The sequence below is a fragment of the Oryzias latipes genome, chromosome 18 (genome assembly GCF_002234675.1).
Source record: "Oryzias latipes chromosome 18, ASM223467v1".
NCBI classification, from domain to species: domain Eukaryota; kingdom Metazoa; phylum Chordata; class Actinopteri; order Beloniformes; family Adrianichthyidae; genus Oryzias; species Oryzias latipes.
In genome coordinates, this window is record NC_019876.2 from 10324191 (window position 1) to 10348579 (window position 24389).

Below are 24389 nucleotides of genomic sequence, written 5' to 3' on the forward strand. Positions count from 1 at the left end.
AATATAAATTTTAGTATAAACTCAATCTATTTTTTAAGGTTTTGTTATGTCGAATAACAACGTTTATTTAATTTTGAGAAATCTTATTTTGAAATAATGCACCGGAAACAGAACCTTTCTCTTTAGAAAATTGACCGCAGTGATTTTACATCCGTCACACCTCCTACAGAGGGACACCGGTAATACGGAGGAGTTTGACGTGGCACTCCGCTTCCACTGAGGTCGACAGCCGCAAGAGGACTCCGCCGACGGTTCAGGTAAGATGGACACTAAAAACAACACAAATGATTCTCTATAATCGAATCATTTGACTTTTTTTCGTTTTATGACAAAGCAAAACTTTGTAAATATTTTCACACCGTTAGCAAGACGTTCTCATGGCTACTACTATTGTGGAGCAGTCAGAAGGTTTTTTTTTTTAAAAAAAAAGCTTTCATTTCAGCGATGTCATAAAAAAATGGAGGAGCTTACGTGCGGTTTTCCCCCTTCTCTTTTTTTAGTTAAGCTTTAAAGCAAACATGGTGTCGCCTCTTCTTGACTTAAATGACCATCATAACGGTTCTTGACGTGGCAATTCTCGGAAGTTGAATTAACCTCTGGAGCTCAACATCCACCTTAATGTGTGGCCCTTTGGTTGTGTTGAATCTTTTATTTCGCTTTACTTTTAATGGCAATAAATAGACTTTTTAGACTACGTTGACACTCTAATTTGACATTATTCCTTATTTTTGCTGACTTTTTTCCCCCCCAGCTGGAATTGTTCTTAAAATGGTAGGAATCGCTAGACTTTCAATAGTGGTTCAGTTTTTTTTTAAGGTTTGCTTTATCTCTTAATAAACAATGCCAAAGGTCCGTGTTGAAACACTGTGGTGATTGCATGAGGTCAAATATCACTTCTAGCTGCAGCTTGTAAACATGTGAGTCATAGAAAATAAGAATTTGATACTAAGAATCCAGCAGTAATTTTATTATTAGATTATTGTTTCCTATATTGATCTGTATCCCATAAATTGACTTTTGCCATTGGTTTATTGATAAATACAGTCATTTTCCATGAATAAAGTGTATTTCTAGCACTAGTAAACACCCAAACAAGCTACTACAAGGACAAAAAATGTATCAAGAATTAGATTTTAGGTCTTTAAAGCTGCATTTCAGTGAAAACTACGTATAAAGTGTTCTTGTGGAATTTTTCATTTGATTGAGGACTCAATCAAATGAAGCTTAAAATTGCATTTCTGAGTGTTTCTTTATTCAAATTGTTGTGAATCAGAAATGCTGTTTGAAGCTTCCTGCTCCGTTCCATTCTGATGCATCCAGTTGTAGACGATTAGATCCGTGTACGTCTTTGTTGTCCTCATCCGAGCTGACATCTAGGATCTGTTGCACCGGCAATGTTAAGTTCGGGGTGTGAAGGGGTGTAAGCTAGCGGTAGAATGTATAAACAGACTGATGACGGAAAGTGGGGATGGGCTTACTTAGTGTTACCGGCCCTGCCTACAACTTAAGTGAATTCCTAATGACTTACTGCTGCTCTGCAGAAACGATGTCATAGAAAACAACACAGGTTTTTAAATTTTGGCTAAAAATGCTTTGAAAATCAATCAACAGATGATCAGAGTGGGTCTTTAAATCTTAAAGTTCTTTACCTTTGCCTCCACAGATTGTCAAAAGTCATCCGTCTTGGCATGAGACATCAGTGACGGCCCATCCTACGAAAATGAGCCAACAGGGTTATGTAGCTGCGCCCCCGTACTCCCAGGCCCCGCCGGGAATGGGGGGCTACCAGGTTGGATACGCAGCCGGTCCGGCTCAGCCTCTTTATGGACACCATGGAGGAGCCCCCCACCCATTCAGTGCTCCAGCAGCAGGTACCGCCCTTTTCTTCTAGTATAAATGCCACTGTAAAAGTTTATCCTCCGACTTTTTGTTATAGATTTCAAAGCAGTCCTTTTTGGTGTGTTTGCATGTCAAGAATCAACTTTTTAGGAGCTTTTCTAGCCAACGAATGCTTAGGGTAATTGAATTCTAGAAATATAAACCCAACTACCTACACAAATCTATTGATACACAGTAGATACAGATTTTTTTTAAAATGGATAGAGAGGAAGACATGCACATTTATGGAACCAGGAATCTATAGAGATGTTTAATTTTAGTTGTGGCAGAAGCTCTTCCATATTTAATGTGGCTTTCCTTTGATTTCTGGAATTTTGTTAGCACAGCAATAAAACGCACACGTGTCTGCTTCTGACAGGAGGGGTGATGAAACCCCCAGGTTCCACAGCGGCTGGAATGGTTCCGCCTCCAGTGTCCAGTCAGTACAACCCAAATTATCAGCAGAATGGATAGAGAGGAAGACATGCACATTTATGGAACCAGGAATCTATAGAGATGTTTAATTTTAGTTGTGGCAGAAGCTCTTCCATATTTAATGTGGCTTTCCTTTGATTTCTGGAATTTTGTTAGCACAGCAATAAAACGCACACGTGTCTGCTTCTGACAGGAGGGGTGATGAAACCCCCAGGTTCCACAGCGGCTGGAATGGTTCCGCCTCCAGTGTCCAGTCAGTACAACCCAAATTATCAGCAGAATGGGTCTCATCAACAAAGGTACCGATCTTTATCCCACACAGGTTAACTGAACGCCCCTGGCTAAGGCGTGATTATCACGTGTTGTCTTAGCATCCTAATGATAACCGGTTCAATTTTGTTGTAGAAGCAAAACATTGTTTTTAAGAAGCTATAAAGTTGTTTGAAAGTAATTCCTTAAATTCCTATTTTAAAAGACACACATATTTGCTATCAAAGCATATTAATGCACCTCGCGGGAGCAACCGTCCCACGCGAAGCTTCCACGGCGTGTGTTAAGTAAGGGTTAATGGCAGACGAAGTTTGCATTATCAGAAATTATACCATGGTCCGGGTGAATACTCGATTCTGATTGGCTGCTGGGTGTGCGTTAAAACCTGATAACCGCACGGTGAGGACTGTAGCTTAAATGTTCTGTATTACTGCGCTGGCTCTTTAAAACAACCTTTTGCATCATTATTTGGACAAAAGCAAGCGGTAAGAGGTGAACTTTCTCTCTGAACGGATGCTTTATTCAACCCATCGGAAAGATCAGATATATACATATCGCCGAATCTTGACTGCAGCGGTCGTGCGGCGGAAAAAAAACAAGAATTAAGGACTAAAAACTGGTTAATATGTATTGCTTTTGTAAGTGACCATGGTATAAGCGGGTTAGTGGCCTTCGAAGTGTGCGTTATTACTTTTTAACGCACTTCGCGGAAGGCTTCCACAGCGTGTCTTAAAAAGTAATAATGCACACTTCATCGGCCATTAACCCTTACACATCACGTTTGATGCAATTATGTTGAAAGAATAGTATTGTGTTTAGAAATGTTTAAGGTTATTTTGGAATAGAAGATACTACTGCTTAATTGATGCAGTTCTGTAAAGAAATTTGACCTGTCTTTACTACAAACCAGTTTTTAATCTCAACAGTCCAATAGTGTCATTTTTTTATAGATTTAATGTGGACTATGTATGTTTGGAACATCCCCCCACACTCACTGAATTCAGATTTGTCATTCAGACTTGAGGCTGGGTGTTTAATAGTAATGCTGCCTTTTCCATAATTATTACTGGACTGTTGAGGGGGTCATTTCCTCCTGACTACCAGGAATGCACAGTTTTTTTGACAGTTGAACCTAAATATCTCCCAACCACTGCATACTACTGAATGAACTCCATTTGGTAACTACAGGACACATTTTGATGCTTTTCAGTGATGCCAAATGTGAAAGAGTGGGGCTCTGGGAATCGTAGTTTGATTTTCTACAAACAAATAAGCTCCTTTTCACACAGCTTTTTTTCCGTCTCTTCCTGTTTTGAATAAACTATCTGAATAAAAAAATACTGATAAATGCAAATTTGAACCTAATTTTGTTTATATGTGTCCTCAATAATCAAAAAAATGCCACAGGATCATGTAAAAAACACACACACACCAAAAACACCATTTTCATCAGAGTGGGTCTCTAAAATTGGACACTTATCTTTTGTTGTAATCGTAATATATGAAAACTAAGACAACAAAAATAAAAAGAGTGTCAAACTATTGATGTATTTTTGTTAAACAGCAACAGTAATATGAAAAGAGAAAATACTAATGAAATGGTCTCCAATGCTGGAGAATTTACAATACAAGAAAAATTGAAGTCAGTTCAGGACAGGCAAACAATTTTTATGGCTGATTCTCTATGACCTATTCTAGCACCCTGTCGGTTAGGGTTAATTATTCTAGGGTTAGGTTAGTGTTACGCATTCTATTTTTGTCTTTTTTGGTTTTCTTTCATTGTTTTCTCTATCAAAAAAAATAAATTATAATGGCTAAAGTTACATCACATTTTACAATCTAGACTCATTTTGTCTGTATTGAAAGCTGGCTTTTTTCAGGCAGAACTGTCTGTACACCGCTCACTGTTAACAGTCATTCAGTCATTCAGTCATTACACTTCTCAGGTACGCTGCCCCACCAGCTGTTTCTCATGGTCAGCCTCCACATGCACTGCCTTCCAGCATGGCCTCACCGGGCCCTCCCCCAACACAACAACTCACCAATCAGATGAGTGCTATGAATTTGGGCAGCTATGGTAAGCATGCTAACAATTTAGCTTGTTGTTGTTTCCCTTTCGGCTTTTCCCATCAGGGGTCGCCACAGCGAACGAGTCGCATGGTAAACTTGGCAATGTTTTACGCCGGATGCCCTTCCTGACGCAACCCTCTCAAAGCAACCGGGCTTGGGACCGGCACAGAAGTAGAGAAGGGAACAGGGAGCAGCCCGGAGTCGAACCCTGGTTTTTCTAACAATTTAGCTTGTGTTTGCAACAAAACATTTTTTCTCGTGAGTTTGGTACAAGACGCAAAAAAAAAAAGTTGTCTTTGGAGGTTTACCTCCTTTGTTGTCACGATGCTTATTAGCGGTATGTTAAAAGTGTAGGAAAGAATAAATGCGTCTGTGTTGCTACGTACACACTGGCCATTGGACGCACGTCCTAGAATGCTCTAAATTTGCATTCTTGTAAGCGTTTTTAGCCCTTGATTTTCACACTGAGCAAGCAGGGAAGGGCTTCTTTTTCTGTTACGTTCTGTTACGTTCACCCTTTACGGTTGGAAGAGGCTTGGTGTGAAATGTCGAAGCGGTGCAAATATCAAACATCGCTCCAGGCTTTTGCTTTCACAGAAAAACGCTCAGATCAATTCGATTTTAACCTCGTGACATTGATGACGTCATATTCGCCATTTAAAAAAAGAAAAGTAGCTAGCATGATGCCTGATTTGCTTTTAAAATCCATGGCGCTACATAGTCCTGCACTACATAGTGTTTTAGTATGTAGGGGTTAGGGTGGGAATTCGGACACAGCCCGAGTTTCGCACCAGCAGAAAAGGCACCGTTTGGAAAATGTTATTTTTTTAAAATAAAATTTTCACTCGCAGCACATTCCAGGGTGGCCGATAAGCCGCATGTTGGGTCAAAGGGCCGTGGCGGGGTCAGGTAGGGCCTGTGGGCCATAAAATATCACTTGCTGCTTTAAATTATAATTGTCTTTCATTCTAGGCCAAAACCACATGCAGCATCCACCAGCAAGCCCTGTGGTCCAACAGTCTTTCCAGTCTCCACCTCCTCCTGCAGTCGGTCAGCCTCAGATGCCTTTAGGCCCACAGGTGCATCACGCGCCTCCCCAAATGTCCCCACCCCAGTCATCCACAACAAACATGTCAATAGCTAGTCATTCGATGCCAGGCCCACCAATGGGTGGCCCGCCCATGGGAGGCCAGTCTATGGGAAGTCCAGTAGGTGGCGGACCACCGATGGTTGGCCAACCAATGGGAGCCCAACCAATGGCTGGCATGAGCGGCCCATTTCCTGGGCCGCCACCACCAGCAGGCCCTGGAGGTTTCCAGCACCTTGGTCCTGGACAAGCTGGTCCACCTGGATATCCACAGCAAGCAGGTTAGAAGTTGATCTCTCACTTGGATACATTTGGTCGGTTTTAACCATCAGGCCATAAATCAGCAGTTAAAACTTGCACGTTTATTCTACTTGATGTCAGAAGTTACTTTTCTTTGCGTTTGCATACTGTGTTTTTTTTAACTCGTCATGTCTTGCATTACCAGGTCAGTTTGGGGGAATGATGCCCGGGCCCCAGGCAAGCATGCAGGGGGGCTTTCCCGGGGCAATGGCAGGCCCACCCCAGAAGAAACTGGACCCTGATGCAATCCCAAGCACAGTGAGATGCTCTTCAGACGTTGCCATAAACTGGCTTGGTTTAAAAAAAAAAAAAAAGGTGAGATTCATTTGTTTACATTTGTGTGTTTTAGACCCAAGTGATTGAAGATGACAAAGCCAAGAATGGGGGGCAGGTTTACTGCACGAACATCAGAGGTCAACTTCCCCCTCTCGTCACCACGGACTTCACAGTTCAGGATCAAGGTAAACCAGATGAAGAAAAATGTCCTGAAGACACAAATGTAGCAGATAGTTAGTATTTTTCTGTTTTCCTTTTGGAAAGTTTTTAACAAATGTGAAAAACACTTTGCAAGATTGTTTTTATTGGATCTTTTTTTTTTTAAAGTCTGGCATATTTTGTTGGCCTTTAATTAAACCGGTTTTAAAGTTCCACAAAAGAAAAAAGGAAGAAATTGTTTTTTATACTGAGCTTTTTATCCTTTTCTTCATGAAATTTGGATTTTTCTTATGCTGCTTCCTACACAATATAGTTCAGAGCAAAACAGGAACATTATTTATGTGCTGTTTTAGGTTGTTCTTACATTGTGATCTGAGGACTGTCTGATAACATAGAGACATCTCTGAGTCGTTTTTCTTCTTCTTGCTAGTTATGTGTGTTTGTGTGTGTGTACATATTTATTTATGACATGCTGCTTTGAAGATGTTCACCCGCATGTCTCTGTACCAGGAAATGCCAGTCCCAGGTTCATACGCTGCACCACCTACACCCTGCCCTGCACCGCCGAACTGGCCAAACAGTGCCAAGTTCCCCTGGCTGCCGTTGTTAAGCCCTTGGCCAATCTGCCAAAAAACGAGGTAGGTGTCAGGAAAAAACTAAAACGAATCAACAAAAACAAAGGTTGGACAAATGTTCTTTCAGTTTCCACAGACAGAATGTTTTTAGAGCTGCTCTTGTCATACTTGGCTTTGTTTAAAACTCTTATATTTCTTCATCCAAATGACTGTAAATCCTCCATCCATTCATCTTCTAAACCGACTTAATCCCTGTTGGGGTGATGGGGCTGCTGGAGCCTATCTCAGCTACTGTTGAGCTAAGAGTTGACTAAAACAGCAAAAAGAGCTGCTTTACATCTACTCAGTATTTTACAATTCATAAAACTATCCTAAACAGATATTTTGTTTTTATATATATTTGACATTCAGTTTTACACATCGTGATATGATGATATGATGTGAAGTTGTCCTCTGAATGACCTGCGTTTTATCTTGTGTGGTCCAACTGTACCGTCTTTTCCCTGCACTCGTGCTGTCACACACACACACGCACCACTTGGCCTTTTTAGGAAATGTTCACCCTCACTCATCTGGCTTTTACACTAATTAGCCGATGTCAAAAATGTTAGAGGGGAAAAGAAGAGGTTTACACTAAACCTAAGAGGACAACGTCAAGGAGGCAAGCTTGTTCAGTGTTTGGGTTTGTACATGGCTCAAAAGATCACACTGGGAAGCACAAATGTCTTTTTTTTAAATGGATTTATATTCTGCATTGGTAAACATGTCATAAGATATAAAAAAGAAATACTAATCTAAGAATTAAACTGCTTTCCTGCTCGTCTGATTGGTTTGAAGGTAGTTGAGTTTATTTCATCTGAGCGCGTGCAGTTTATGTCTCCAAAGTGTTGCTAGCTTAGAGTTCTATAGAGCAGTGGTCCCCAACCGGACCGGTTCGGAGGACATTTGGTACCGGGCTGCATATTATTATTATCTGATTCTGAAGGAAGTTTTATTTTTGGTCAGTCGCTCGGTCAGGTGTTGAAAATACACCCACTACTTTCTTAAAGCGGCTGCACTGACCGCTAAGTTTAAATTTCTGAGTCAGCCAAGTTAACAAAAAAACAAACATATTTTGAAAGTTTGTGGTTTTTTGTGTGGAAAAAGCAGTGAGGAAACAGAAGAAGAGCCTTCACTTTCAAAATAAAAGAAATCTGCATTTAACAAACACCAGGGGCCTCATTTATAAACGTTGCGTACGCACAAAAGAAGGCGTACGCCACTCTCTACGCAATAGTTGAGATTTATAAAAAGCGAATTTGACGGGAAAATGTGCGGACCTTCACGCAAGCTCTGACCCAGGCGTACGCACAAAAACGGGTAAAATGAGAAACGGCGACGCCGTCGGCAGATGGAAGAAACACGTGAAAGTGAAAATGACAATACTGCCTCTCAGAAATAACATGAAGACTTCACAAAGCAAGTCTTACAATTAACAGCCTACACGAACAACCGTTTGATCGATCAGCAGTGAAACAAACAAAAGAAAATCAAACGAAAACTTCAACAGAAATTCAAATGAACACTTATTTGCAAAAAGAAAAGTGAAATATGTTCTGCAATATTGGCATGTTGTGCAATTCATCCTCATAAATAGTATAGTTAACAGAACGAAATAATGTACAAAACTGACATTCCCGTCAATGTGTCCGTCTGGCGGAGCAGATATAGGTGCAATCAGACAGACAGATGGATAGATAGAGAGAGATGCATTAATTGTCCACTAGGGAAAGTTGTTTTCAGAGCAAAACATTTCTTCATAAGCTATGGAATTATGGTATTCATGCATATGCCTTTAGTTTGTTTTATTTTTGATAAAACAAAGTATGGCGTATGTCTCGACCATCCAGAAAGCAACAAGAAATTACAGTTGCGCTGAACATACCGACATCTGTAGCTTGTCAGATGCAATTAAATGGAGGGAAATAAAATGCCCCATCACAATGCGTAATGACACACAATGGCTTATCGTGCGCTCTTAGAAGATGTGGCAAATGGGAGAATTCGGAGTGAACGCATCTTTAGACAGCAAGGAGACTTGCTGGTCTTATGAGCCGGTTCCGACTTCCTCGAGCCGTCCTGTTGGACCTATGCGGGCTTTTGGGGGTGTGTCACCCGGTGCATCTGGTGCGTCGGCGTTCCCCCTGAGTCTCAGTCACCACTCCACTAAGGGATTCCCCAATTATTGCCGCTAGTCTCTCATCAAGAGGGGTCCGACCATGCCTTCTTTATTTTGGCCACAGTCCGAGGTTGTGAGGCTACAGCATTAACGGCATCTGCCACTCACGTGGCTTTTAGGCATTAGTAATGCCCACACTGTGCCCTCCAAACAACACTTTTCTCCTCTATTCCACCTCGCCAACGATAACTTCTACTTCACATTGAGTGAAGTTACGTTTTTTTCATTTCCTCTCGGTGTGTGCCATGGTTTCGCAATCAGTGAATATTCATTTGTGGGCGTTTCACGGACTATTTATGGGCAACTATAGGTGTGTCATGAAGCCGCAAAAGCTGCGCTGCATTTAGAATTGATTGTGATTTATTAAGGGAAAGATGCGTAGGATGTGCGTGCGCACGGTTTTATAAATCCGAATATTTCTGTGCGTACGCACGTCCTATGTTTCATCCGTACGCCACTTCTGACGCAAATCCTACGCAAAGTTTTAAAAATGAGGCCCCAGGAGTCTTTCCTCCAAACATGGATTTATCACGACAGTTGTTCCCACACTATAATAATATAATAATGTTTAGCAACCGGTTGTCTACTGTTACGAAGATGCTGCTAATGAAGTTGCTCAAACGGTGGATTCTTGTTTATTATTACATTAAAAAATACCAGTCTTTTGGTTTTTATTTTTATTTATCCGCTGCACCGTAAAAGTCGGATGAGGCTTAAGTTGGTGTCCGATTATCTTGATCACATTTTATCGGTTCGCACATGAAATCTAGTGTACAAATAAAGTTAAAAGTAGCTGCCGATTAATTATTTTTTTTTATTTTTTTACAGAGGATGAAAAGAAACTTTACCCTCTAAAGTTGAGAGAAACTAAGTGACCTATTTCAGGCTCATACAGGCCGGTCTGTGAAAACGTTAAACCACTCTGTTGCCTGAAAAACGTTGGGCATCGATGCTATAAACAGGGGTATCAAACTCATTTTCACCGAGGGCCACACCAGCATAGTGGTTGTCCTCAAAGGGCCAGATATAACTTATACATGTAACTAAAATAAACTAATGTCCTTAATGTTAAATAACTCATTATTTATTTATTATAACTTTTTAAAGTGACAATTACAGTTGCATAGAAAACATATGTTTGCTTGTTACTTGATTCTGACAGGTTACATCATATTGACAGTGTTTAAGTCCTAATGAATAGTTGCCCCATCCGATATTTCAAGTCTGATTCCCCCTAAATATGAATAAATACACACCAATTTTTATTTTTAAGAAATGAGAAACTTTTAGGCTCTCGCTGGCCACATAAAATGACATGGCGGGTCACATTTGGCCCGCTGGCCTTGAGTTTGACACATGTGCTATAGAGAACCAAAATCATTAACTCATACTATTTTAGTTAAGTATAAAGTGTTGTGTGTAGTTATTGGAACCACTAATGGTTCAAAGAGGCCTATTTATCACATTCAGGTGATGCAACGTTTAACTGTCAGGAATTCAAGCATTCAGACATGCTAAATATCACTTTGGTAAACGATCTGCAGCTCCTGGGGAGCAGCCGCGGCAGCCACATCGTGTCTCTCGCCTCCACTTACATGCGGCGTCTCTTCACTGTTCCTGCAGGCTCCTCTGTACGCGGTGAATCACGGGGAGACCGGTCCTATCCGGTGCAATCGATGCAAGGCCTACATGTGTCCTTACATGCAGTTCATCGACGGTGGTCGCCGCTACCAGTGCACTTTTTGCAACTGTGTCAATGAGGGTACGGTATGATGCAGAAGTGTGCTGTAACCTTAAAAACAAACAACAAAAGTAGGGCTGCAGAGTGTTTGTTGATCCTGGTGTCCTGAATAAAGTCCCCAGTCGATCATTTCAACCAGATAAACAGAAGTTCTGTCATCTTTCATCTTTATTTGGAGTAGTCTTGTACGTCACCACCTTATCACGACCAGAGGTGCTTGCTGTATTTTCTTAAAGCAGTTTCATTTGACATTTATAAAGTGATTATGTGGTGATCAGGTGATCCGAATGTGAATTGTGGATTTTCACAAATTCAGTAAAACAGCAGTTTTAACTTACAACAACTTACAAAGCCACATTTTCATACAATAAAACTCAGAAATAGTCGTCAAGGTTTAGGATTAGACATGAAAGTGATCTTTGTCTGCTAAAAATGATTGAAATTAGGGATATTAGGAATATTTAATGTAATGAAGAATAAACTTTAACTAGCCCTGTATCTGGTCTTATCTCAGAAGATGCTAGTTAAGTAAATGCAGTCACTGCTGTGTAAATGTAGCTGATTAACCAATCAGTTTTCTTTTTGTGTTTTTAGTGCCGGTCTTCTACTTCCAGCATCTGGACCACATGGGCCGGAGGGTGGACTTCTACGAGAGGCCTGAACTGTCTCTAGGGTCCTATGAGTTTGTAGCCACTTTGGATTACTGCAAGGTACCCACTGAGGACCTGAGGAACGCCGGCTGTCGCTTAGCGTGGGCCGATCAGACAAATGGAGCCAGCACTTTTTAAACAAATTAATATGGTAGAGCTGATCAGATGCCATCTTTTGAATGTTTTAAGGTCCCTTCGATCAATTTTCAGTGGGATTTAGTTAATAGCAACTATTGACTGTAAATGGGAACTGGACTGAGTTAGCATGAAAAACAGACATACTTTTGGTTCCAACCAAAAGAAGTCAATTCAGTTGCCTTTTTTTTTGCAATACAGACGCCGACACGTTGGAACCAGACAACGTCGGTTAGTAGTGATTGTTCCAAGTTGGTCCAGGGGGGTACTTCCTATTTGGACTGTGGGGGGGTGGGGTGGGGGGGGTCACTCAGTTCCGTTCTCATATACTTTTTAACAAACCTCCACTAAATACCTCAACAGACAGAAAAAAAAAGTAAAATTTTGTCGGAAAAGTTGTCCCTCCATTGATTCATTACTCCCCCTCCGTTTACAAAATGCTTAAAATGAATATCTGCTGATAACAAACAAGAAAAGCTTGAGACACAACATGGAAACACAAAAGTTACTGATAGGACAGGTCGCTTGTTCTGCTGCTTTACCCATGATTCCCATCTCATATGGTCACATTCAGTTTTTAATTTTTTAACAACATTCAGCCTGATGACAAAGAAACTAATCTGAATCTGATCCATTCTATCTGCTGTCTTTTCACAGAACAACAAGCCTCCAAATCCTCCTGCCTTCATCTTCATGATTGATGTGTCCTATAACAACATTAAAAGCGGCCTCGTCAAGCTGATCTGCGATGAGCTGAAAACTCTGCTGGAGAAGCTGCCCAGGTACGACTGCTGCCGGTCAAATGAGAAGAAACTGCATGGAGTAAGATAAGAATAAGAAAAGGTTTCAGTTTGCAGAATAACCTGAACTTTATGAAATAAAATGCTGATAAATAGTTTAGACCAGATTTATCACAGATTTATGATTCATCTGGACTGACATGCAGTTGACGCTCCTCAGTTGTTTGTTGATGCCAGCAACAATTTATCCAGACTTTTGTCAATAGTGAGACTTCACAGTTGAAACATTTTGCAGACGTAAAGTCCTCACCTATGTTTGCACAGCCATTAAATGAAAGCCATGTGTGAGGAATTCTCTCAATAAAGAAGTGAGACTCCCGTTGTAAGTCAATCCAGATGTGGACCAAATCTTCTAATTAACATGTCGTCATTTATTTAGTCCTTGTCTGGTTAAGATTCAGTAGAAATAACTCGGCTTCTCTGTATCTTCTTTTTTTTATTCCAAAGCTGCTAGTGTCTCATGCTCAGATAGTAAAAGTGTGTGGATAGAAGAGAACTGCCATTAAATTCTTCTTGAAGTGCTTTAAAGTAACTGTCGGTCTCATTAATCGTCCCTCGGCGCGTCCAAGTGATTTTGAATGGGAGTCGTAGAAACTGCAGCAAGCTGTGTTGATAAAGAAGCTGCTGGGAGAACGCCGGGTTCAGTGCAGCTATCAGTGAAACTGTAATAAACCGAGCGTTCTGGCAAATGTCACGGCGTCCTGCCAAGCTTTTTTCTTCATCTGGAGACAAACCGATAAGGAAGAATTAGTAGCCTTTGAAGCAAAGACGGGAAAACAGAGCGGGTGCGTTTCTGCACAAATGTTATGCAGAAATGCATGTAGTGGGGGAAGTTTGACAGGGTTTCTTTTCTATAAAACATTGAAAACAAAATCAAAAATTAGAGCGTTGCATGACCCGTAGGCGCTACCCTCCCCTGCCCTAGCCGCCCCATTTTTAAACCAACCTTCCCTGGGTGAGCGGCTGCTACACGCCCCTCGCTCTCCCCTTTTGCCCCTGCCATCCTGGTCACAGCTTCATGGGACATCTTTATACAAAAAAAACCAATACTTTTTCAAAATGGCGTTTCTTCTGTTGGTTTTATCTCCATAGTAACCATTTTGTTTTTGCATTGCCTGGGGATGAGGAACAGGTCTATGTAATCTTTTGAAAATTTTTCCAATTTTTAGAATTGGCAAAAGTCAACTTTTGGATTTCCTTGGCAACAGGTTTTTTTTTTTTTCCTAAAATGTTCAAATCGAATGTCATATTGTTTTTTTTTTGTCTACAATTCATGTATTAAGTTTTCAAAATATTCTGGTAAAAATGTTCAATTTTTGTGACACAATATTACTGCTTAAATTCTAAAACCTCTCAAATCAATATTTTCTTCCCAAGAAGCTTCCCAGTGATGCTCCAGGATTTAGGCGGCAGTAGATGGAAATCCCAAGGAGGAGTTTAAATTTGTAGCTGGTATGAACTTGGATTTTTGAAAAATTCAAGATGGCGGCCTCTTCCCAGGGTCAAAGGTCATTGAAACCCTGGTTGTGGTTATAGACTTAACAACAATTTTTTTGTTTCGCATATTGTGCGAAAATGTTAAAATAACAAACTTGCCACAAAATGGCTGCCAAGCTGTGGGTCCTGTGACCATCCCATAATAATGTCTAAATTTCATGTTTCACCTGTTTTGTCTTTGTTAGGGGATTCTGTAATGTTTTTTTGAGCCCCTAAGAAATGATGTCTCCATTAATTTGCCATTTCTCGCACTGTGATGTCATCAATATGTATTCTTATCGGGTCCTGCTTGTGTGCAAATTCTGGTGAGTTTTTGAGTGTCCGTGGCGAGTTGGACATTTTTGCTCAAAGGCACAATAAGAAGAACCGCAAAAAACAGGTATGGGCCTTGCAGTCCAGGACGATAATAAGCTTTCGAGGTTAGCTGATGAATGTTACACACGGTTTTCAGTTATTTGTATTTACCAGACAGTTTGGGTTTTTGTTGGAGAGCCGCTGTAAACACAGTGCTGCCACACACACCCCCCGCCCCTCGTGCAGGTCAACGACTGTTGCCGGCCGGAGTCCGTCTTCAGCCCTGACATCCGAATGAGGCCAAATCCAAACAGCCTCACTCCATGAGCCTGAAGTGTTTTCCTGCTTCTCTCCTGCAGGGAGGAGGGCGCAGACGGCTCCGCCGTGAAAGTGGGTTTCGTCACCTACGACAAGGTCCTCCACTTCTACAACGTGAAGAGCGCCTTGGCCCAGCCGCAGATGATGGTGGTGTCGGACACCACGGAGATGTTCGTGCCCCTGCTCGACGGCTTCCTCGTGAGCTACCAGGACTCCAAGGCGGTTATCTGCAAGTACGGTTCCCGCCTGTGCCAGCGAGTGGACTGCCTTCCTGAATCGCTATCAATGATAATTCTGTCCCTGATATAAGAGACGTTATGGTTACGTCCACATTCACTCCCTAACCCCGAAGACCATCTAGTGCCCTGGATTTGAACACAACCCGGACACACGCTCACGGCTTTTATTTTTAACACCATCGGTTCCCAAAGTCAAAACCTAATAAATATGAACATTTAGGAAGAATATTTATAGTGTTCTGGTGATGAAAACAAAATAAATGTACAGCAAATGACAAATAGGTCAAACACAATGTGTTGTAAGCTATATTTGCCAAACTAGTGAGCATTGACGCACACTTGGTTTTTTTGCAGAGACTTCTGGAAAATTTCCAGGGAGCCGGATTTTGGAATCGTAAATTCGTACACTGAAAAAGTGGCGTCCTACATATTGTATTAAGTAGTGAGTAACCCTCCCTGTTTTCCCATCAGCCTCCTGGACCAGATCCCCACCATGTTTGCAGACACCGCAGAGAGCGAGACGGTTTTTGCCCCCGTCATCCAGGCCGGCGTGGAGGCATTTAAGGTTAGCCACACGGTGACGCCCGTCGGCATGTGAAGCTCGCTAGAATTCTGAAAACTGCTGTTTCTGGGATTTTTAATCATCTAAACTTCTTTTTTTTTTCTTTTACAAAAATTATTCTCTTGTAGTAGGGAGTGTGTTGTTGTGTGTGCATGTTACTCCACTTTTGCTCGAGTAGCTGGGATAGGCTCCAGCAACGTACATTTCTCATCTCATAGGGGTTTAATTTTCAACTGCAATAACTACTAAAAATGTCAGTCAGGAAATTGTTTTAAACTGTTCTTTCCTGGTTGTTGTTTTTTCCCTCACAGGCAGCAGAATGCAGCGGGAAGCTCTTCATCTTCCAGTCGTTCATGCCGACGGCTGAAGCTCCTGGCAAGCTGAAAAACAGAGATGACAAAAAGCTGGTCAATACGGACAAAGAGAAAGTAAGCTGCTGCTGCTGTTTGTTTTTCTTACCCCCTTCTGCTTTTGACAGATGACATGTGATCCAGAGCAGAGTCTGAGCTCAGTATGAGCAGAGAAATGGCTTACTGGAAGAAAGTGTTGACGTTTTTAGGAAAAAATAGAGTGTTGGAAGGATTTACCCAAATCTGATGATTTTTTTTTTTTTTTTTTTCTGTCTGTACAGACCCTGTTCCAGCCTCAGAAGGGTGTTTATGAGCAGCTGTGCAAAGACTGTGTGGTGCAGGGATGCTGCGTTGACCTCTTCCTGTTCCCCAACCAGTACCTGGACTTGGCCACCATGGCTGATGTGCCCTCACACACAGGTGGTTCTGTCTACAAGTACAACAACTTCCAGGTATTAAGGCCCATTAAGAGAGATCAACACAAACAGGAAAAGCCATTTGTAGTCTAATATGATGTATTGTGAGGTGACAACACTGACACCTGCTGGTTGACAGATGGAAACGGACGGGGAGCATTTCCTTGCAGACCTGAGGAAGAGTGTCCAGAAGCACATCGGATTCGACGCCATCATGCGTGTTCGTACGAGCACAGGTACGTAAACGTACCAGGAAGACACATCATGTGTTGCACGCACGGCTCCCAATTCTGTGCGTCTCCCATCAGGCTTCAGAGCCACAGATTTCTTCGGCGCCATTCACATGAACAACACCACGGACGTGGAGATGGCCGCCGTGGATTGCGACAAAGCCGTGACGGTGGAGTTCAAGCACGACGACGCTCTCAGCGAGGAGAGCGGTGCTCTCATCCAGGTGCGTCCTCCTCTTTCAAAAACAAAAGCGGTTCTTTAATGTTTCTTTTTTGTGAGCATGTCCATTTGAACTCTGTTTCCCAGTGTGCTTTGCTGTACACCAACATCAGCGGGCAGCGGCGCCTCCGCGTCCACAACCTCAGCCTGAACTGCAGCTCCCAGCTGTCAGAGCTGTATAAGAGCTGCGAGACGGACTCGCTCATCAACTTCTTTGCCAAATCCGGTGAGTTTCCTTTCACTTTTGAACATTTTTTCGCCTTTAAGGCATCACATCTGCATCTGCTGGGGTTTATTACTGACTTTTGAGTTTACCCAGAAGCCTTTGGAGGCTTTTGAACAGGGATGTCCCGATCCAATCACGCAGTTTCAGACTTAATCCAAAGCAGATGTCGTGTCCCAATCCGGGATCACTATTTATTTTATTTATGTGATTAGTGCCATGTTTTTAAAGCTTTATTATTACAGATAAGTTTTGTACTAAAAGTCAGCATATCACGAACGGATCACAACATTATATCGCCATAAAACGCAGAAGAAAGCAGCACTAGCTTGACCAGGAGGTGCACAAAAGGATCCGTGACGCCTAATAAAAGTTTAAAACGGACAGCGAGCGTCTCTAATGGTTTGTTTTAATGCAAACAACAATCTACAGTAGCATTTCAAAAGAAAAAAGAAGGCAGTAAGACGACTTCCAAGGGAGCGTCAACAAAGAGCAAGCTCTGTCAAAGAGTGATTAAAAAAAATCCATGACCTTTCTAAAAACAACTAAAGCAAATGTTTTCATGGATGTGAGCTAGTCATGAATACTCGTCTGAGCTACAGTCACTAAACTAATTATCTACTTATACTAGTTAATAGTTGACTGGTTTTTCTAGTTGACAGTAGCACTATTTCTACTTGATTAGCTACTTCACAGCAGTGCTCTGTGAGTGTTAAATACTAAATAAAATATAGTTCAGGGACTACCTGTCTATTAAATGTATTCATTTTCTTAACGTGTTGTGTAAAGTATCAGATTGGGACTCTGTATTGGCGGATTCTCCAAATCAAATCACTACAGATGGGGGCATTCTTAGTTTTTAACCAAAGAATGTGTTTTGTTTCTCGTTTTCGCTCTTAGCTTACCGTGCCATCCTGAACCAGCCTTTAAAGAACGTGAGGGAGATCCTGGTCAACCAAACCGCCCACATGCTGGCTTGCTACAGGAAGAACTGTGCAAGCCCGTCAGCGGCCAGCCAGGTCGGTCGGTCGGACGGTGCAGCACGGCTGGTGGAAAGTCTCTGCTGTGGTTTACCTGCATCGCTGTTGAATGAACTTTCACTGTCTGCCTGTTTTGTAGTTGATCCTGCCTGATGCCATGAAGGTGTTCCCGGTCTACATGAACAGCCTGATGAAAACGGCTCCTCTGGTGGGCAGCACCGAGCTCTCCACAGATGACAGGGCCCACCAGAGGCTGGCGGTCATGGCCATGGGGGTGGAGGACACACAGCTGCTGCTGTACCCACGGCTCATTCCTCTGGTGCGCAGCTTTTCCTCACACTTCAGTCAAAAATCCCCTTCAGACCCGAAGAAAATACTTTAAAGTCCTTCATCTCAGTGGATCTTTTAAATTGGAAAAACTGTCGTTTTCTAGAACATCCTTTCTGCAGAGCGGGGAGCAGTTCATTCGTAATTCGCCCCCAAGTTGTGGGCGGCACTGTTGGTGCAGAGCAACTCCGTCCCTCCTTCCCGTCACCCATAACTGAGAGCTCTTTGTTTTAAGCAAATCCAATCTTTGTTTCAAATACAATACTTTTTCAAGCTGCATTTCTTCGTCTGCTCCTGATTCACAACGATTTGAATAAAGAAATACTCAAAAAGTCAATTTTTTTAGCTTCCTTTTGTTTTGTTACGTCCTTTACTATCAGAAAAAGGCTGTTAAAAACATGATCTTTATCAGAGTGGGTCTTTAAGAGTTTTTACAGGGGTTATGTTGAAAGAAAAAATGACAATGCGTTTCTCTCTTTTCCCAGCACAACATGGACGTCGACAGCGAGGTGGCTCCGGCCCCGGTGCGCTGCTCCGAGGAGCGGCTGACCGATTCCGGCTTGTTCCTGCTGGAGAACGGACATTCCATGTTCCTGTGGATCGGCCAGGCGGCCTCTCCAGACCTCATCCAGGGCATCTTCAACCTTCCCTCGCTCGCCCACTTCCAAGGACTCACGGTCAGAGCTCCTTTACTCAAAACGAGTCGCGACCTCATGTCAGAGGAATGTCGGCACTTCTGCCACAACCAAACGAGACGAATGACTCCAGCAAATGTTGTTACAGTGATGGAAACTTCAGCTTTTGAAGCTAATTTAGAATCTTTAGACAAACCTTCATCAAGTAACTTTAGCTTTAAATTATTTTTGAGCAAAAAGATATTTTTTCAACGTGTTTGAAAAAATATAATATCTCCCTTTTTTTTTTTTTTTTCCAGTCTACACTTCCTGACTTGGACAACCCGCTGTCAAAGAAAGTCCGAGCCATTATCAGGGACCTTCAAAACAAAAGGCCAAACTCCATGAAGGTAAGGCGACTAATATAAACAAAAACTCGTAGGAAGCACTGAACTTTGTCTCCAAAACAGCTTTTTTTGTAATGTCTCCCTCTAGTGGAGGATCAAGTTTTTGTCAAATAATTTCCGTGGAAAAATCCAAGCAAATTGGATCAAAAAGAGTAAATGATAAATCCTAAAATCTTACGCTCTGGTTAATAGTTTCCTGTGTCTTTCTTAAAAATAAATTTGTGTTTGTGTTTAGTGCAGCATGGGGGATGTATAGTTTGACATAAGAAAGGCTAACTGTTTAACCCTCTGTACTGATGTGTTTGCCAATTACATCCGTTGTTTACAAAGATGTAGGGAGGAAGCCATTAAAATGTAAATTTAAAAATGTAAGATCTAGATCTTAAATGTTTTTAGCTTTGACATTTTTGGATTAAAACACACAAGAGTTATGACACAATTATGGAATCAGTTGAGATAAATGTGTTGTTGTTTTTTTTGGGAATTATACATTTTATTTTGTCTGTACATTTGTGATCTTTGTTATAGAGCAAAAAATGGTTTATCTGAGTGCTTTTATCATTTTCTTCCTTGTTCAAAACTCTGAATTGGGTCAAAAACAACCCAACTTATGGGAGATTTTTAACTATAACGTGTGTAAAGGATCAAAAAAAGGAACATGCACTTTTTTTCGATTGTCGGAAAAAGGGATCAAAGAACCATTTGTGTTCAGTTTTTGTTCTAAGAGGTAAATGTGAAAATCTTCAGGGAAATTATATTTTCCTGTCTGTTCTCACAAACTGACGTTGTTTCTCTGTTCAGCTGCAGATCGTCAGGCAGAAAGACAAACCGGAGATGCTGTTCCGACAGCTCTTGGTGGAGGACAAAGGCTTACACGGAGGCGCTTCCTATGTGGACTTCCTTTGTTACGTCCACAGAGAGATCAGGCAGCTCCTCACTTAAACCGCTTTGCCCCCCCCCCCACCCCCCGGGGAACCCCATCACCTTGAACAGACCCGCACCCGAAGGTCCAGTTTGAAGGTCCAAACCTTCCAGACCTTCCCCTGGAAAAACCAATCCAGAGTCTCGCAGCTGCGTTTGTTCCTTCAAACATCACCCGTCACTCAGAAAGGTTTCTCTGACGAACACATCCAGACTTTCCCGCTCAGAGTCCGTGTGATGGATAGACTGGAGCGACTTCAGTGCCTGAGGCTGGAATGGATTTTGGCACTCTGCCTTCTGGCATAAAGCAATACAGCCTCTACCGCGTTTTCAATTAGTTTCAACCCTTTGTTTGCCCCCACACTCTATAAACCTGAACAGTCTGGGGTAAGGCTGGTAAACAATGTATTTGTGTCATTTTAAAGTTTGAGTAAAGCAAAGTTTTGGAGGAAAAAGCTCAATAATTTGCAGAAATTAGATGAAGAAAATGTAGTTTTATTTTGAAAGGGAAGTTGAAATATTGCCCTGCAGACAGGAAATAAAAAATTTTTTTGGAGTCTGCATAGAAGCACAGTTAGAGCAGGAACTAGTGTAATACAAAATCAACTTTTGACGTCAGAATGGAAAGTTCTTCATTTTTCTAATTTCTATTCTAAAAAAAAGTGGGGCTGAACTTCCTGTTTCGACCAACAAACTTTAAAAGTTTTGCTCACAGAATACTTTCAGTATTGAAACGTTTCTCCAACTTTGCTGTCTGACTGAAAGTGAATCGCAGTGAACATTATCTCGACTAGAAAAAGGAGGAAAAAAAGAAAAAAAAGATGAAATCTGTCCGTCCCTTTCACAAGTGCAAGATCCAACGTGTTCGAGAATTTCTTTGACCATTTTAGGCTGAGGGTTCATCCTCGACGCGCTCCAAGGAGTAAACAAAGCGAGCACTGCTGGCACTTTACAACAGAAGGCAAAGCTGTGGAGAAAGGCCATCAAAGGGAAACTTTTGTCCGTTTGAACCACATTTCTATGGATATCAAAAAGTAATTACATCATAACATGGCATTATCTTTTTGAGTTAAGAGGCGTTATCATTTAACCAGTTTTATGAAATCTTGTGTAGAAAGATATTTATCTTCAGCCTGTACAGCTACATCACCAACCTATATCACTTATTTTTTATATGCATATCATCACCAATCATCTAATGATTTTGTCTTTAAGCAGCCAGACCATTTTTGTTGTTTTTGAATCACCTGCCATAAGAATTGTTATTCTGGAGAATTTCATCTTTTTTTTTGGTCTGTATGCAAAGATTTCTCAGGTGATTTCTAAACCTAATATTTCGTGTTCAAAAAAAAAAAGGTGAACTGGAAATGAATGGGTGTTAATGGAGTACTTGTGATGTGCATTGTGTTCTAATCCTGAAAATGGAATCTGGCTTGTTTACTTTGTTTACAATTTATTTCTTGTTAAGGACCAAATAAAAAATAAAAAAAAGGCAAAGTTAATATTTCAAATAGTCCATGTCATGTCTTAACCAAACCACTAGAGGGTGCAAATTGACAATTGTTGGAGCTTTTTTAAAACCTGCATTCATTTAACCCTTGTGCTGTCTTAGATGACCCCACCCTTACATTGACATGTTCTCCCCACCATGACAAAGGTGGATAAAGGTGGAAAGATTTCATGTAATCCATGGACACCAGTGAAGATCACAAATCATTGAAGAAAAAAGGTTCAGAGCACTGTCTAGTGGGTCTAGATGACCCAACTCCCAATTTTAAAGTGCCTAGGATAGCACAAGGGTTACAGACCTACTCTGAAAATGCTGACTATTTTTCTGATACATAAATAAAATTGAGCTTAAATTTGTAGTTCAGAGTATGTCTTTCTTCAAACAGTTGTGAATCAGGAGCAGAAAAAAAAGCTGAATGATGTAGAAAATACACTGGGTGAGCCACGAGAGAAACAGAGCTCTCAGCAAAAAGGAGGGGAAGAGGGGATGGGGTTGCTCCACCCCTAACTCAGATGTGAATTTCTAAGGAACTTCTGCCGCTCTGCAGAAACTATGTACAAAAACAAAAAAAGACGACGCAGACTTTTTAATTTTGGCTAAAAACGGCATTGTCATAATTGAACACTTTTAAAATAGATCAAAGGATGATTTGAGTTAATGTTTAAATGAAAGATGAGTGTGTGTTAATATTGAAAAGTTATGTTTAACATTATTTACTTTCACATTTGCAAGAAAAGAAATCAACAAATTTACCACAATTGATGCATTTTTGGAGCAGTTAAAATGACGAGCAATACTTCTGACATTTTCTTTTTTTTTTTCTTCACAAAATGAAAAAGCTTTAAGGAAATGGGGAAGATTTGTCAGATTGTCTTAAAATGGCACCTGGACCGTGGTATAAGCTGCTGTAAAGTTTGGTGTTCACACTGAACAAGCAGGGAGGGGCTATAGCTTCTTTTTCTTTTTCTAGGTAGCACAAGGGTTAAAAAAAACAACTGTTACCAATTTGGCTATTGGGGGGAAACTACGTGTATAAAATATGACCTAAAGAAACTACTGCTCACCCAGATGGAATTCATCTTTAATACTGTACATCTAACAAGCGTCTGTACAATGGCCATAATACCATATAAACAACTTCAAACACTGCTTCTTCATGAAAAGTCCAAAACGGAAGTAAAAACATGTTTGTAAGTGGTTTGCAGAAATCATTCAGGTTAAAAAAACTTAAAGCAGCATTTTTCCTTTCCTCCTTATAATAAAGATAACGTCGTCTAACATGAAACTCGTGGTAAAATAACTACCTTTGTGCTTCCGTAGAGAAAATGTCCACATTATGGTCCAAATTTGACATCAATACAATCCTTGTGTTTTCCTATTTTAGTTGGCAAGTAAACATGGACAAAGTCTAAAAAAAGTCGAAGAGTTCTTATCCTGTTTCTATAGTAACTTTTTTCTCGAAATGCTTCAATCAGAAGATAAAGTCAGAACACTCTGGAACTGAGGAGGGAGGAGGTTGACTTAAATTGTGTTCGGTTTTGGATGCTAAAGAAGTCACAGTGTGTCCAGTTGGCAGCAAATAAAATGACATAGTAGCAAAAAAAAAAAAAAAGAAAGCATTATTTCTACTTCATTAAATAACTGTTTTTTTTTCTTTTCTTTAGAATTTTCACTCCAAAGTCTATAAGAATTGAAAAAAAAAAAAAAGTTTGTCTTTTATATGCCAAGAATCGTTTCAAAAGAAGCTTGTTCCAGAGTGTTCATGCCATGCTGCCTACTCCTACCGCTGGCCCACATTTATGAACAATATTTCATCTATGGTTAAAAGTCTGCATAGCACACTGTACACAGTAAAAGTCCAGGTCAGGAACCGAGCCATGCTAAAGATGCCGTTCTCCTGCAGCCTCCATGGGTGTCCAACGAGTTAAAGAACGTTCTCAAAGAGATGCATTGATCTCATGATGTTTTCATCCTGAAGACGGAAAGACAAAAAAAAGCCAATAACAGCGAATTGATGCCAACAGGTTTCAGAGCGGATGAGTTTCATCTTACATTTTGGCAAGAGTCGATGAACTCATCTATGGTTACTACTCCATCTTTGTTCTTATCCATCTTCTGTTGACGAAAAAAAATAAGAAGATGATAAAACCCAGAAAGTAGGACAGATTTCTATAACTGGCAGCACAATGAAGACACTGACCTGAAAGAATATTTCCACATGCTGACGGGGCGTCTCCTCTTTGAGGACGGGGTAGGTGCATTTACCCATCATGTCGTAGATGGCCTTCATGATGTCCAGCATTTCCTTTTTCACACGGACAACAACAACATCATAGAGGGTTTCTTTTTATTTTTACTGACTGCCTCTGGAGTACGGTGATGCACAAAGGCTCGACTCAAAAGCTAACAGCCTCTGTAATTGCTAAACAAACCCCTTCTCATTACACTTCCACCACTGTGCATTCTATTCATTTTTTTGGGGGGGGTTCTGTGCGCCTGTTTTTGTCAGACATCTCATACTCAACTCTTCAGAGGGGCGGTTATGGTGACCCTTGAGGTTTACTTTTATCAGATTTTATTTTAGTTACGGTATATTTTTATGTTTTTTTAGGCTCAGACCGGGCAGAGAAGAGGATCAGGGATGTGGAGAGGAGCAGGTGGGGTTAATGCCACAAAGAAAAGAAAAA

General features: G+C 41.1%; 2 protein-coding genes across 8 annotated transcripts in view; one reads left to right on the forward strand and one right to left on the reverse strand.

Moving 5' to 3' along the window:
* The first annotated feature begins 126 nt into the window (after positions 1-126).
* On the forward strand, positions 127-22060 carry sec24d (SEC24 homolog D, COPII coat complex component). 2 transcript variants are annotated; one of them, XM_023965768.1, is made up of 24 exons: positions 127-257; positions 1664-1871; positions 2258-2317; positions 2507-2612; positions 4530-4660; positions 5626-6021; positions 6186-6298; positions 6390-6501; positions 6986-7113; positions 10892-11030; positions 11604-11719; positions 12452-12576; positions 14745-14936; positions 15414-15507; positions 15816-15932; positions 16136-16306; positions 16410-16506; positions 16579-16724; positions 16808-16946; positions 17844-17962; positions 18063-18242; positions 18736-18927; positions 19185-19274; positions 20073-22060. In XM_023965768.1, exons 2-24 carry the CDS (start codon positions 1721-1723, stop codon positions 20211-20213), a joined length of 3255 nt encoding a protein of 1084 aa, XP_023821536.1. In that variant the 5' UTR covers positions 127-257; positions 1664-1720; the 3' UTR covers positions 20214-22060.
* Positions 22061-22766: 706 nt separating this feature from the next.
* kcnip4 (potassium voltage-gated channel interacting protein 4) overlaps positions 22767-24389 on the reverse strand; it is a 185475-nt gene continuing 183852 nt past the window's right edge. For all 6 annotated transcript variants that reach the window (XM_020711583.2, XM_020711581.2, XM_020711580.2 and 3 more), the window contains 3 exons: positions 23903-24007; positions 23755-23817; positions 22767-23674 (listed from right to left, as the gene is read on the reverse strand). In XM_020711583.2, coding sequence (XP_020567242.1) covers positions 23627-23674; positions 23755-23817; positions 23903-24007 — 216 coding nt within the window. In that variant the 3' untranslated portion in view covers positions 22767-23626. The remainder of the gene's footprint in view (positions 23675-23754; positions 23818-23902; positions 24008-24389) is intronic.